Source organism: Oncorhynchus clarkii, chromosome 26 (assembly GCF_045791955.1).
Source record: "Oncorhynchus clarkii lewisi isolate Uvic-CL-2024 chromosome 26, UVic_Ocla_1.0, whole genome shotgun sequence".
Classification (NCBI taxonomy): domain Eukaryota; kingdom Metazoa; phylum Chordata; class Actinopteri; order Salmoniformes; family Salmonidae; genus Oncorhynchus; species Oncorhynchus clarkii.
Genome location: NC_092172.1, coordinates 45163939 through 45179585, shown reverse-complemented (window position 1 = coordinate 45179585; position 15647 = coordinate 45163939). Strand labels below are relative to the sequence as shown.

At 47.3% G+C, this 15647-nt stretch overlaps 2 protein-coding genes across 2 annotated transcripts; one reads left to right on the top strand and one right to left on the bottom strand.

Moving 5' to 3' along the window:
• Positions 1–1734: 1734 nt before the first annotated feature.
• LOC139384478 (60S ribosome subunit biogenesis protein NIP7 homolog) lies at positions 1735–8302 on the bottom strand. The gene is made up of 5 exons (XM_071129263.1): positions 8017–8302; positions 7609–7695; positions 7342–7480; positions 6284–6424; positions 1735–2673 (listed from the first exon to the last, which is right to left on the bottom strand). The coding sequence occupies exons 1-5, from the start codon at positions 8070–8072 to the stop codon at positions 2554–2556; spliced, it is 543 nt and encodes a 180-aa protein (XP_070985364.1). The 5' UTR covers positions 8073–8302; the 3' UTR covers positions 1735–2553.
• A 107-nt stretch (positions 8303–8409) lies between these two features.
• On the top strand, positions 8410–15637 carry LOC139384479 (conserved oligomeric Golgi complex subunit 8-like). Its single transcript, XM_071129264.1, has 7 exons — positions 8410–8738; positions 12011–12218; positions 13013–13264; positions 13358–13427; positions 13656–14167; positions 14425–14593; positions 14870–15637. The coding sequence occupies exons 1-7, from the start codon at positions 8410–8412 to the stop codon at positions 15403–15405; spliced, it is 2076 nt and encodes a 691-aa protein (XP_070985365.1). The 3' UTR covers positions 15406–15637.
• Positions 15638–15647: the final 10 nt, after the last annotated feature.

Genomic DNA, 15647 nt, shown 5'->3' with positions numbered 1-15647 from the left:
AGGACTGGTTTCTACTGACTGGTCTAACGGTTACCACAGGACTGGCTTCTACTGACTGGCCTAACGGTTACCACAGGACTGGTTTCTACTGACTGGCCTAACGGTTACCACAGGACTGGCTTCTACTGACTGGCCTAACGGTTACCACAGGACTGGCCTAACGGTTACCACAGGACTGGCCTAACGGTTACCACAGGACTGGTTTCTACTGACTGGCCTAACGGTTACCACAGGACTGGTTTCTACTGACTGGCCTAACGGTTACCACAGGACTGGTTTCTACTGACTAGCCTAACGGTTACCACAGGACTGGCTTCTACTGACTGGTCTAACGGTTACCACAGGACTGGTTTCTACTGACTAGCCTAACGGTTACCACAGGACTGGCTTCTACTGACTGGTCTAACGGTTACCACAGGACTGGTTTCTACTGACTAGCCTAACGGTTACCACAGGACTGGCTTCTACTGACTGGTCTAACGGTTACCACAGGACTGGTTTCTACTGACTGGTCTAACGGTTACCACAGGACTGGCTTCTACTGACTGGTCTAACGGTTACCACAGGACTGGTTTCTACTGACTAGCCTAACGGTTACCACAGGACTGGCTTCTACTGACTGGTCTAACTGTTACCACAGGACTGGCTTCTACTGACTGGTCTAACGGTTACCACAGGACTGGTTTCTACTGACTAGCCTAACGGTTACCACAGGACTGGCTTCTACTGACTGGTCTAACGGTTACCACAGGACTGGTTTCTACTGACTGGTTTCTACTGACTGGCCTAACGGTTACCACAGGACTGGCTTCTACTGACTGGCCTAACGGTTACCACAGGACTGGCCTAACGGTTACCACAGGACTGGTTTCTACTGACTGGCCTAACGGTTACCACAGGACTGGTTTCTACTGACTGGCCTAACGGTTACCACAGGACTGGCTTCTACTGACTGGCCTAACGGTTACCACAGGACTGGCTTCTGACTGGCCTAACGGTTACCACAGGACTGGCTTCTACTGACTGGCCTAACGGTTACCACAGGACTGGTTTCTACTGACTGGCCTAACGGTTACCACAGGACTGGCTTCTACTGACTGGCCTAACGTTTACCACAGGACTGGCTTCTACTGACTGGCCTAACGGTTACCACAGGACTGGTTTCACGGTTACCACAGGACTGGCCTCTACTGACTGGCCAAACGGTTACCACAGGACTGGCCTCTACTGACTGGCCAAACGGTTACCACAGGACTGGTTTCTACTGACTGGCCTAACGGTTACCACAGGACTGGTTTCTACCGACTGGCCTAACGGTTACCACAGGACTGGTTTCTACTGACTGGCCTAACGGTTACCACAGGACTGGCTTCTACTGACTGGCCTAACGTTTACCACAGGACTGGCTTCTACTGACTGGCCTAACGGTTACCACAGGACTGGCCTCTACTGACTGGCCAAACGGTTACCACAGGACTGGTTTCTACTGACTGGCCAAACGGTTACCACAGGACTGGTTTCTACTGACTGGCCTAACGGTTACCACAGGACTGGTTTCTACCGACTGGCCTAACGGTTACCACAGGACTGACTGGCCTAACGTTTACCACAGGACTGGCCAGCTTCCAGCATTGAGTTTACAGGAAAGAGCAGTGTATAACAGCCACAGGAAATACATGCTATATTTAAGTGTTAGTAACAGATCATTCATTCAGGAGAAAAAACAAAAACATCTCAGTATATCAAAACAGTTTTAATGTTATGCTGATGGAATTAACTGCATAATCACATTTATGCAAATCGCTTAAACCAGAGAACCATACAGATTATGAATACTACATAAAACCTCAAATATTCAATTTACAAAACATTTATTTAGATTGGCTGAGTGATTTACATTCATAGTGACAGGGATGTTGGTAGCCGACTGTAAATCACTCAGCCATAGTGACAGGGATGTTGGGTAGATCACTCAGCCATAGTGACAGGGATGTTGGTAGCTGACTAGATCACTCAGCCATAGTGACAGGGATGTTGGTAGCTGACTAGATCACTCAGCCATAGTGACAGGGATGTTGATAGCTGACTGTAAATCACTCAGCCATAGTGACAGGGATGTTGGGTAGCTGAATGTAAATCACTCAGCCATAGTGACAGGGATGTTGGGTAGCTGAATGTAAATCACTCAGCCATAGTGACAGGGATGTTGGTAGCTGACTGTAAATCACTCAGCCATAGTGACAGGGATGTTGGGTAGCTGAATGTAAATCACTCAGCCATAGTGACAGGGATGTTGGGTAGCTGAATGTAAATCACTCAGCCATAGTGACAGGGATGTTGGTAGCTGACAGCTTGATGAAACTCTCCAGACAGTCACTGGCCCCTTGGTAATTAGAGGGAAATACACAATCATATCCTGAAGACCAGGGTCTCCCCCAACCTCTCAGGGACCATCAGACGTGTCACATAGCTGTACCTCCCAACCCTCTAGGGTGGTCCCCGGGGAGAGGGAAGTACCACTGTGTATAATTGATAGTCCAGTTTGACGGCTCCTTATGTGAGCGTGTCCTCAGACCTGATGAACTCTCCGATGTCTGCCTGGTGGAACACAACGATGGACATGGGGTCCACTCTCCTGCACTCCTGGGTGGACTTGGCTGCCACTCCAAAACCCTGCAGGAAGACCAGAGGGGCGTGTTCAGTTGGGTTCCAACCTGCACGTCACGGTTACCTAGGAGTTACTATGGTTACTGGTGCTTTAGATATTAGCTTGTCTGAAAGGTTGTCAAGCGATCACTATCCAACAGAGATGCTGTGTAGGACTGACAGTATGGGTCGGTTTACCACACAGATTTAAGTCTAGTCCTGGACCAAAAAGCCTTTAATGGAGATTCTCCATTAGTCTGACTAGTTAACCTCTGGGAAAGCTGCCCTGTGTTGACTGAATTGATTGGATAATGACTGGAGGGAGGGTTATATGTTGACTGGTTTGATTGGATAATGGAGGGAGGGCTATAGGTTGACTGAAGTGATTGGATAATGTACAGTATGTGAAGGGGAAGGGCTATATGTTGACTGATTTGATTGGATAATGACTGGAGGGAGGGCTATATGTTGACTGAAGTGATTGGATAATGGATGTACAGTATGTGAAGGGGGAGGGCTATATGTTGACTGATTTGATTGGATAATGGACAGTATGTGAAGAGGGAGGGCTATATGTTGACTGAAGTGATTGGATAATGTACAGTATGTGAAGGGGAAGGGCTATATGTTGACTGATTTGATTGGATAATGTACAGTATGTGAAGAGGGAGGGCTATATGTTGACTGAAGTGATTGGATAATGTACAGTATGTGAAGGGGAAGGGCTATATGTTGACTGATTTGATTGGATAATGTACAGTATGTGAAGAGGGAGGGCTATATGTTGACTGATTTGATTGGATAATGTACAGTATGTGAAGAGGGAGGGCTATATGTTGACTGAAGTGATTGGATAATGACTGGAGGGAGGGCTATATGTTGACTGAAGTGATTGGATAATGGATGTACAGTATGAAGAGGGAGGGCTATATGTTGACTGATTTGATAATGACTGGAGGGAGGGCTATATGTTGACTGAAGTGATTGGATAATGTACAGTATGTGAAGGGCAAGGGCTATATGTTGACTGATTTGATTGGATAATGTACAGTATGTGAAGGGCAAGGGCTATATGTTGACTGATTTGATTGGATAATGTACAGTATGTGAAGAGGGAGGGCTATATGTTGACTGAAGTGATTGGATAATGACTGGAGGGAGGGCTATATGTTGACTGAAGTGATTGGATAATGGATGTACAGTATGAAGGGGGAGGGCTATATGTTGACTGATTTGATTGGATAATGGACAGTATGTGAAGGGGGAGGGCTATATGTTGACTGAAGTGATTGGATAATGACTGGAGGGAGGGCTATATGTTGACTGAAGTGATTGGATAATGGACAGTATGTGAAGGGGGAGGGCTATATGTTGACTGATTTGATTGGATAATGTACAGTATGTGAAGAGGGAGGGCTATATGTTGACTGAAGTGATTGGATAATGACTGGAGGGAGGGCTATATGTTGACTGAAGTGATTGGATAATGGATGTACAGTATGTGAAGGGGGAGGGCTATATGTTGACTGATTTGATTGGATAATGGACAGTATGTGAAGAGGGAGGGCTATATGTTGACTGAAGTGATTGGATAATGTACAGTATGTGAAGGGGAAGGGCTATATGTTGACTGATTTGATTGGATAATGTACAGTATGTGAAGAGGGAGGGCTATATGTTGACTGAAGTGATTGGATAATGTACAGTATGTGAAGGGGAAGGGCTATATGTTGACTGATTTGATTGGATAATGTACAGTATGTGAAGAGGGAGGGCTATATGTTGACTGATTTGATTGGATAATGTACAGTATGTGAAGAGGGAGGGCTATATGTTGACTGAAGTGATTGGATAATGACTGGAGGGAGGGCTATATGTTGACTGAAGTGATTGGATAATGGATGTACAGTATGAAGAGGGAGGGCTATATGTTGACTGATTTGATAATGACTGGAGGGAGGGCTATATGTTGACTGAAGTGATTGGATAATGTACAGTATGTGAAGGGCAAGGGCTATATGTTGACTGATTTGATTGGATAATGTACAGTATGTGAAGGGCAAGGGCTATATGTTGACTGATTTGATTGGATAATGTACAGTATGTGAAGAGGGAGGGCTATATGTTGACTGAAGTGATTGGATAATGACTGGAGGGAGGGCTATATGTTGACTGAAGTGATTGGATAATGGATGTACAGTATGAAGGGGGAGGGCTATATGTTGACTGATTTGATTGGATAATGGACAGTATGTGAAGGGGGAGGGCTATATGTTGACTGAAGTGATTGGATAATGACTGGAGGGAGGGCTATATGTTGACTGAAGTGATTGGATAATGGACAGTATGTGAAGGGGGAGGGCTATATGTTGACTGATTTGATTGGATAATGTACAGTATGTGAAGAGGGAGGGCTATATGTTGACTGAAGTGATTGGATAATGACTGGAGGGAGGGCTATATGTTAACTGATTTGATAATGACTGGAGGGAGGGCTATATGTTGACTGAAGTGATTGGATAATGTACAGTATGTGAAGGGGAAGGGCTATATGTTGACTGATTTGATTGGATAATGTACAGTATGTGAAGAGGGAGGGCTATATGTTGACTGAAGTGATTGGATAATGGATGTACAGTATGTGAAGAGGGAGGGCTATATGTTGACTGAAGTGATTGGATAATGACTGGAGGGAGGGCTATATGTTGACTGAAGTGATTGGATAATGGATGTACAGTATGAAGGGGGAGGGCTATATGTTGACTGATTTGATTGGATAATGGACAGTATGTGAAGGGGGAGGGCTATATGTTGACTGAAGTGATTGGATAATGACTGGAGGGAGGGCTATATGTTGACTGAAGTGATTGGATAATGTACAGTATGTGAAGGGGAAGGGCTATATGTTGACTGAAGTGATTGGATAATGACTGGAGGGAGGGCTATATGTTAACTGATTTGATAATGACTGGAGGGAGGGCTATATGTTGACTGAAGTGATTGGATAATGGATGTACAGTATGTGAAGGGGGAGGGCTATATGTTGACTGAAGTGATTGGATAATGGATGTACAGTATGTGAAGGGGGAGGGCTATATGTTAACTGATTTGATTGGATAATGGATGTACAGTATGTGAAGGGGGAGGGCTATATGTTAACTGATTTGATTGGATAATGGATGTACAGTATGTGAAGGGGGAGGGCTATATGTTAACTGATTTGATTGGATAATGGACAGTATGTGAAGGGGGAGGGCTATATGTTGACTGATTTGATTGGATAATGGACAGTATGTGAAGGGGGAGGGCTATATGTTGACTGATTTGATTGGATAATGGATGTACAGTATGTGAAGGGGGAGGGCTATATGTTAACTGATTTGATTGGATAATGGATGTACAGTATGTGAAGGGGGAGGGCTATATGTTAACTGATTTGATTGGATAATGGACAGTATGTGAAGGGGGAGGGCTATATGTTGACTGATTTGTTTGGATAATGGACAGTATGTGAAGGGGGAGGGCTATATGTTAACTGATTTGATTGGATAATGGACAGTATGTGAAGGGGGAGGGCTATATGTTGACTGATTTGATTGGATAATGGACAGTATGTGAAGGGGGAGGGCCAACTCACCAGCGGTACGTCAGCCATGGAATACACCACCACACCCTGGTATTGGTTGGTGTTCTCTGTGATCCTCCCCAGTCCAGACTTCAACACATGGTTCCCATAGAGGAAGGACTGCTCCTGCCCAGGCTTAACCCACACCTTGAACTGGACACACAGAGGGTTCAGCTACTCAGACCATAGCTCCATTATTACAGGACTACCAAGGTCTTAACTGAGATCCTGTCGGTTGAGAGAGATATTGATGTTCATTTTAAAGCTTACGCAAATATGATTATCGAACTAAACCTCTCGTCTCGCCTGAATTTGTTCTTATCCGACTTGCCTAGTGACATTTTTTAAAATGTTAAAATATCTACACTTCTAACATGACTGTGGTTATCATTATACACAGTGAGAGGTCAGAGGGCCTCCACTTCCTGCTTCACCTTCTAACGTGGTTATCATTATACACAGTGAGAGGTCAGAGGGCCTCCACTTCCTGCTTCTTGTTTACCTTCTAACGTGGTTATCATTATACATGGTGACATGTGAGAGGTCAGAGGGCCTCCACTTCCTGCTTCTTGTTTACCTTCTAACATGACTGTGGTTATCATTATACACAGTGAGAGGGCCTCCACTTCCTGCTTCTTGTTTACCTTCTAACATGACTGTGGTTATCATTATACACAGTGAGAGGTCAGAGGGCCTCCACTTCCTGCTTCTTGTTTACCTTCTAACATGACTGTGGTTTTCATTATACACAGTGAGAGGTCAGAGGGCCTCCACTTCCTGCTTCTTGTTTACCTTCTAACGTGGTTATCATTATACACAGTGAGAGGTCAGAGGGCCTCCACTTCCTGCTTCTTGTTTACCTTCTAACATGGCTGTGGTTATCATTATACACAGCGAGAGGTCAGAGGGCCTCCACTTCCTGCTTCTTGTTTACCTTCTAACGTGGTTATCATTATACATAGTGAGAGGTCAGAGGGCCTCCACTTCCTGCTTCTTGTTTACCTTCTAACGTGGTTATCATTATACATAGTGAGAGGTCAGAGGGCCTCCACTTCCTGCTTCTTGTTTACCTTGGCATATGGTGCCAGAAAGTCCAGTGCTGTGATGTGCAGGCGGAACTTAATGGTCTTGGTGAACTTCCCAAAGCAGGTGCCCACCGACACCAACTTACCACGGGAGATGTTGGTAGCCAACTTCAGAATTGTCTCACTGATACAACAAAAAAAAAGAAGTGGAAATAAGACAATATCTTAACTACCCAAAGAGATGATCGTGAAGTAACCTGCTTTAGGTAATATTTAATTTAACAATAACAGCAGCTCTGTAGCGTCGTTTACCTGATGTAATATACACGGTCATTGTGAAGTCTGAAGCAATATGTCCCATCGGGTCGATCCACCAGGTGTTTGATGTTCTCACCAATGCTGCGGACAGACAAGAGGAAGGTGTCACACATTGTCAATGTAGATTCAGAGAATTTCAGTCCATTTCAAATCACGTGTCATCTACACAGACGACGTATTAGCCAGCTTGCTGAGAAGCATAACTAGGTGCAGGTTAAAGCCTGTCATCATGAGCATAGCACCAAAGCGACTGGATATAGACTGGTGTTTATCAACCCTGTGCACTAACTAGCAGGCAAAACCACGAGTTTGGTTGATCAAGCATGGAGCGAGTCTGAACAGCCCATAAAAGTTTCAAAATAACGTCAACCTCGTCTTTCAAGATCACATGTCAATACTCACTATTTGGAGAGTTTCTCAAACATCGTTTTTGTCTCGTCGTCTGTTAAAGGCCTCATTTTGTTAAAGGATTCGCTAATTTCCTTACAATATTGTGCCCACTGAATGTAGCTTGATAAACGCTACAGCGTGGGGATAGTGAGCGGAAATTCATGTGCAGGAAAACGGAAGTGGATGTAATAGTGACGTCAAAATCATGCGCCTGTTTATGTTGTGCTGTTGCGTTTACGAGCGACTAGAATTTTAGCCAAATTGCGAATTAAATTGCCATTTAAAAGACATCAGACGCTCGCATTGTATTTTAACGAGCTGTTTCGGTACTCCCGTGTAAAGGCTGGAAATAGGAGTAGGTAAGACTAACATTCAGATGAAGTGTTGAAGTGACAGCTTTCCAATATGACAGCTGTGGACGTGGAAGATGAGAGTATTCTGGCGTCAATATTTAAAGACAGCTTTCCAGACAACTGGAGAGACAACCCCGACTTCGCAGCCTACTTGTCCGAGCTCAGTTCGTATGGCGTGGAGAAATTAAACCGTGAACCGGAGCGGTTGGCGGAGGAGAGGGCGCAGATACTGCAGCAGACCCGGGAGCTCGCCTTCTCCAACTACAAGACGTTCATCCGCACCGCGGACTGCACCGAGGAGATTTACCGCGACTTTGGCCGTGTGGAAAGCAGTGTTTCCAAACTCCTCGACAAGTTGCCCAGCTTCGGGGAAAAATGCAGGTTAGTGGTAAAGTTAGACAATTACTCTCTGTCGTTTTGACATGCCATTTACGTGATTAAAAGAAATATATTATTCTTTTTTTTTTTAGGCAAGTCAGTTAATTAAGAACAAAATCTTATTTTCAATGACGGCCTAGGAACAGTGGGTTAAGTGCCTGTTCAGGGGCAGAACGACAGCTCGGGGATTTGAACTGGCAACCTTCCGGTTACTAGTCCAACGCTCTAATGGGGGAGATTTTCGACACAACACCGGCAAACCGTGCCAACATATCCTCCAAACACCGGTTTCGTGGGCATTATCACTTCTACACAACGTGTTACCAACATATTCAAATCATATTTTCAGAAAACTGTATTTTAATGAATTTATTAGCGGCCAGAATAACAACAAAGTAGCTGCATTTGTTAATCTGTTATCCATAATAATGATCTAATGAGGCGTTATTTCACCTGACATAGAAAATATGTTCTCTGGTCAGGACACTGTTGTTCAGAGGAGCTAGTCAACAACACATCTAACACAATCACCTCAAACTGAAGCTGGAAAGACTGAAAACGAGATGTACCAAATTTTGTTTGACCTATTTTCTATTGATGTTTTTTTTGTATAACGTTATGTCCATAAACATGATCCTGGTTCATTATTTCAACTGGCTGAGAAAAGCTGCCTGTCTCATCCCATAAGGAGACAGCTGGAGAACCAATTTGAATATTGAGACATTGTTGCAAATGTCGGAAGAGACGGACAAGGTTTATACAAATCTCCTCTGTTGAAAACTAAATGTTAGTCTAAAACAAATGTGAGATAATGTCTCAATGTTTTTTTTATATATCAAGGCTCACGTCTATCTAGAACAAACAGTCTGGTACCGGGCTCACGTCTATCTAGAACAAACAGTCTGGTACCGGGCTCGTGTCTATCTAGGACAAACAGACTGACACTGGGCTCACGTCTATCTGGGACAAACAGTCTGGTACCGGGCTCACGTCTATCTGGGACAAACAGACTGACACTGGGCTCACGTCTATCTGGGACAAACAGTCTGGTACCGGGCTCACGTCTATCTAGAACAAACAGTCTGGTACCGGGCTCACGTTTATCTAGAACAAACAGTCTTGTACCGGGGATCACGTCTATCTAGAACAAACAGTCTGGTACCGGGCTCACGTCTATCTGGGACAAACAGTCTGGTACCGGGCTCACGTCTATCTAGAACAAACAGTCTGGTACCGGGCTCACGTTTATCTAGAACAAACAGTCTTGTACCGGGGATCACGTCTATCTAGAACAAACAGTCTGGTACCGGGCTCACGTCTATCTAGAACAAACAGTCTGGTACCGGGCTCACGTCTATCTGGGACAAACAGACTGGCACTGGGCTCACGTCTATCTGGGACAAACAGTTTGGTACCGGGATCACGTCTATCTGGGACAAACAGTCTGGTACCGGGCTCACGTCTATCTAGAACAAACAGTCTGGTACCGGGCTCACGTCTATCTAGAACAAACAGACTGGTACCGGGCTCACGTCTATCTGGGACAAACAGACTGGTACCGGGCTCACGTCTATCTAGAACAAACAGACTGGTACCGGGCTCACGTCTATCTGGGACAAACAGACTGGTACCGGGCTCACGTCTATCTGGGACAAACAGACTGGTACCGGGCTCACGTCTATCTAGAACAAACAGTCTGGTACCGGGCTCACGTTTATCTAGAACAAACAGTCTTGTACCGGGGATCACGTCTATCTAGAACAAACAGTCTGGTACCGGGCTCACGTCTATCTAGAACAAACAGTCTGGTACCGGGCTCACGTCTATCTGGGACAAACAGTTTGGTACCGGGCTCACGTCTATCTGGGACAAACAGTTTGGTACCGGGCTCACGTCTATCTGGGACAAACAGTCTGGTACCGGGCTCACGTCTATCTGGGACAAACAGACTGGTACCGGGCTCACGTCTATCTAGAACAAACAGACTGGTACCGGGCTCACGTCTATCTGGGACAAACAGACTGGTACCGGGCTCACGTCTATCTGGGACAAACAGACTGGTACCGGGCTCACGTCTATCTGGGACAAACAGACTGGTACCGGGCTCACGTCTATCTGGGACAAACAGACTGGTACCGGGCTCACGTCTATCTGGGACAAACAGACTGGTACCGGGCTCACGTCTATCTGGGACAAACAGACTGGTACCGGGCTCACGTCTATCTGGGACAAACAGACTGGTACCGGGCTCACGTCTATCTGGGACAAACAGACTGGTACCGGGCTCACGTCTATCTGGGACAAACAGACTGGTACCGGGCTCAGGTCTATCTGGGACAAACAGACTGGTACCGGGCTCAGGTCTATCTGGGACAAACAGACTGGTACCGGGCTCACGTCTATCTGGGACAAACAGACTGGTACCGGGCTCACGTCTATCTGGGACAAACAGACTGGTACCGGGCTCACGTCTATCTGGGACAAACAGACTGGTACCGGGCTCACGTCTATCTGGGACAAACAGACTGGTACCGGGCTCACGTCTATCTGGGACAAACAGACTGGTACCGGGCTCACGTCTATCTGGGACAAACAGACTGGTACCGGGCTCACGTCTATCTGGGACAAACAGACTGGTACCGGGCTCACGTCTATCTGGGACAAACAGACTGGTACCGGGCTCACGTCTATCTGGGACAAACAGACTGGTACCGGGCTCACGTCTATCTGGGACAAACAGACTGGTACCGGGCTCACGTCTATCTGGGACAAACAGACTGGTACCGGGCTCACGTCTATCTGGGACAAACAGACTGGTACCGGGCTCACGTCTATCTGGGACAAACAGACTGGTACCGGGCTCACGTCTATCTGGGACAAACAGACTGGTACCGGGCTCACGTCTATCTGGGACAAACAGACTGGTACCGGGCTCACGTCTATCTGGGACAAACAGACTGGTACCGGGCTCACGTCTATCTGGGACAAACAGACTGGTACCGGGCTCACGTCTATCTGGGACAAACAGACTGGTACCGGGCTCACGTCTATCTGGGACAAACAGACTGGTACCGGGCTCACGTCTATCTGGGACAAACAGACTGGTACCGGGCTCACGTCTGTCTAGAACAAACAGACTTGTACCAGGCTCACGTCTGTCTAGATCAAACACTAGATCTCATTGAATGTTACTGTTCCAGGAACTGTTATAATACTGTTATGAACTGTTGACATGATGAAGAACCTGTTGGGCTCATGTCTATCCTCTCCTTTAGGGGTTTTGTGAAGGAGGCGGAGGACATCGGGGCGAGCCGGCGGATGAACAGCCTGACTCTGAACCGTCACACAGAGATCCTGGAGATCTTAGAGATACCTCAGCTGATGGACACCTGCGTCCGGAATGGTTACTACGAGGAGGCTCTGGAGCTGGCAGCGTACGTCAAGAGACTGGAGAAGAAGCACTCGTCTCTACCTGTCATCCAGGTATTAATGCTACCAACTACCACTTCCTGTTTGCACAGCTAGGAGTTACAGATCGTACCACTTCCTGTTTGCACAGCGAGGAGTTACAGATCGTACCACTTCCTGTTTGCACAGCGAGGAGTTACAGATCGTACCACTTCCTGTTTACACAGCGAGGAGTTACAGATCGTACCACTTCCTGTTTACACCGCGAGGAGTTACAGATCGTACCACTTCCTGTTTACACAGCGAGGAGTTACAGATCGTACCACTTCCTGTTTACACCGCGAGGAGTTACAGATCGTACCACTTCCTGTTTACACAGCGAGGAGTTACAGATCGTACCACTTCCTGTTTACACAGCGAGGAGTTACAGATCGTACCACTTCCTGTTTACACAGCGAGGAGTTACAGATCGTACCACTTCCTGTTTACACAGCGAGGAGTTACAGATCGTACCACTTCCTGTTTACACAGCGAGGAGTTACAGATCGTACCACTTCCTGTTTACACAGCTAGGAGTTACAGATCGTACCACTTCCTGTTTACACAGCGAGGAGTTACAGATCGTACCACTTCCTGTTTACACAGCTAGGAGTTACAGATCGTACCACTTCCTGTTTACACAGCGAGGAGTTACAGATCGTACCACTTCCTTATTATATTAATTTTGTCAACGCACAGTCTGACAAACTGTGGTAGATCTAGAAATACCTTGTCTTAATACTGTAACAGAGTGTGATTCCCTGACCTCTACTGTAACAGAGTGTGATTCCCTGACCTCTACAGTAACGTGGCCTGTGTCTCTTCTCCAGGGCATCGTCCACGAGGTGCGTCAGTCGGCTCAGCTCATGCTGAACCAGCTGTTGCAACAGCTTCGTAGCAACTCCCAGCTTCCTGTGTGCCTGCGTGTGATTGGCTACCTGCGCAGGATGGACGTGTTCACGGAGGCGGAGCTACGGGTCAAGTTCCTGCAGGCGCGGGGCAGCTGGCTCCATTCCATCCTGTCCACTGTCCCTGATGAGGACCCTTACTGCCACATCACCAAGACCATCGAGGCCTGTCGCGTGTGTAACCTGGCTTCTGTTATCTAGCAGTGGAATGAAGGACCCAGGAAACAGGACTTTTAATTCTCTGACATTTGTCTTCCTCTGATCCAGGTACATCTGTTTGACATCATCACCCAGTACAGAGCCATCTTCTCTGACGAGGACCCCCTGCTGTCTCCCGGTGACACAATGCTTTATTTCATTTAAGGCTGAATTATTTGATACGATTTACATAAATATGAAGATTTGTGATGTAGGGTGTTGAACGAGGGGGCAGCCTTGTGATGTAGGGTGTTGAACGAGGGGGCAGCCTTGTGATGTAGGGTGTTGAACGAGGGGGCAGCCTTGTGATGTACGGTGTTGAACGAGGGGGCAGCCTTGTGATGTACGGTATTGTCTGTGTTGAAAGGTGTTCACGGCCAGGCGGTGAACGAGGCGGCCATCTTCCATGGCTGGGTGGTGCAGCAGGTGTCTGAGTTCCTGGTGACCCTGGACCGAGACCTCCAGAGGGGGGTGGGCGGACGCCTGGACTCCCTGCTGGGACAGTGCATGTATTTCGGCCTGTCCTTCAGCCGCGTTGGGGCAGACTTCCGCGGCCAGCTGGCCCCGATGTTCCAGCGCGTGGCGGCCGATACCTTCCGTAAAGCTGTAGAGGAAGCCATAGACAGGTTCCAGGAGGACATGAACCTGTACACTCTGATCTCTCTCCCCTCTATGCTGGGTGGGGGCTCCATGCCAGGTACCCTCCAGCCCCCCAGTACCCAGCCAGGTACCCTCCAGCCCCCCATGGCTCTGCTGGACTTCCCCCCTCTGGCCTGCTTCCTGAACAACATCTTGACGGCCTTCAACGACCTCCGGCTCTGTTGTCCCCTCGGTCTAGCCCAGCAGGTGACCAAGTACCTGGAGGACGCGCTGGTGAAGGTAACCAACGCCTCTCTAGACGCGGTAGATGGGATGCTCTCTAGACGCGGTAGATGGGATGCTCTCTAGACGCGGTAGATGGGATGCTCTCTAGACGCGGTAGATGGGATGCTCTCTAGACGCGGTAGATGGGATGCTCTCTCTAGATGCGAAAGCCACTGTGTCTGACCATGGTAGAAGTTACCCTGATAGGATCAGGTCACACTCCCTCAGACTCAAGACTCTTGTTGAAATTATTTCCTCTCTCTCCTCCCCAGGTCACCAAGTTGATCGTGGCGTTCCACCGGGCTGAAGAGACGGCCTTCAGCGACCGAGAGAAGGAGCTGTTTGTCCAATTCTGCTGTTCCTTCACTGAGGACCTGGTGCCTTTCCTCAACCGTTGTCTACAGGTCCTGTTCCCCCCAGCACAGCTCTCTGTCCTACTGGGTAAATACTCTGTCCCCCCCCCCCCCCCCCCCCAGCACAGCTCTCTGTCATACTGGGTAAATACTCTGTTCCCCCCCCCCCAGCACAGCTCTCTGTCATACTGGGTAAATACTCTGTTCCCCCCCCCCCCCCCCCAGCACAGCTCTCTGTCATACTGGGTAAATACTCTGTTCCCCCCAGCACAGCTCTCTGTCATACTGGGTAAATACTCTGTGACGGAGAACATCCACAGTAACGACCTCTGTAATAATGTGAAACGTGGTTTTTGTCCTCCAGGTGTCCCTCCAACTCAAGTCCACCAGTACAACAGTCTGGGTTGTATCGATGTGAGTCCAGTCCTGGAGCCTCTGGCGTTTGTTCTTCCCAAGAGGGAGACGGTGACTCCGGTGGGAGAAGACCTCAGTGTTGAGCTGGACGGTCTCACCACAGCTGATCCTCAACCAACACTTCCTGTTGACAACCTGGGAAATCCTGATCCTGAACCAATAGCAGGCCCGGAACCTATTGAGGAGGATCCCATGGTCTCATCAACCATATCTACTGAGTTTGTGTCCGAGACAGGTCTGACCTCTGACCCTGAACTGGAAGCCATTTTCAACGACCCTAACCCTGTACTGGACGACCCAGAGAGACCAAGGGCTGACAGCCACCGTGAAGTACAGGAAGACCCTGAGTTGGAGGCCATACTGAATCCCCCAAAGCCTGTACTGACCGACCCAGAACATAACCCAGTCCTAGAGCCTGAGGTAAACCCAGAGGGAGACAGTGAGCCATCAGAGCCTGAGGTAAACCCGGAGGTAGCAGAGAGTTAACCCTCAGGAGTGTTGGCAAGGTAAACTAACAATAGCCTTGAATTAATGGTTTGAATCTCAGCTACTGTGCATTTTGACTAGTTAATTTAACAATTGACCCTTTTCAGGAATGTTTCCAATGCTTTAGCTTTTATAAACTGCCATCTAATCTGGGTTTGACAATGTGGTAACTGAACTATGTAATACATTTAAAATAGTTTATTTCTACTGTAAAATGGATCTTCATTATTAAAATCTATCCA

Coding starts and splice junctions, on each gene's coding strand:
- LOC139384478 (XM_071129263.1), bottom strand. CDS start 8,072: ATGAGGCCTTTAACAGACGACGAGACAAAAACGATGTTTGAGAAACTC. Junction 7,696..8,016: donor TTTGAGAAACTCTCCAAATA/GTGAGTATTGAC, acceptor GTCTGTCCGCAG/CATTGGTGAGAACATCAAAC. Junction 2,674..6,283: donor CCATGGCTGACGTACCGCTG/GTGAGTTGGCCC, acceptor GTCTTCCTGCAG/GGTTTTGGAGTGGCAGCCAA.
- LOC139384479 (XM_071129264.1), top strand. CDS start 8,410: ATGACAGCTGTGGACGTGGAAGATGAGAGTATTCTGGCGTCAATATTT. Junction 13,265..13,357: donor AGACCATCGAGGCCTGTCGC/GTGTGTAACCTG, acceptor CCTCTGATCCAG/GTACATCTGTTTGACATCAT. Junction 13,428..13,655: donor GGACCCCCTGCTGTCTCCCG/GTGACACAATGC, acceptor CTGTGTTGAAAG/GTGTTCACGGCCAGGCGGTG.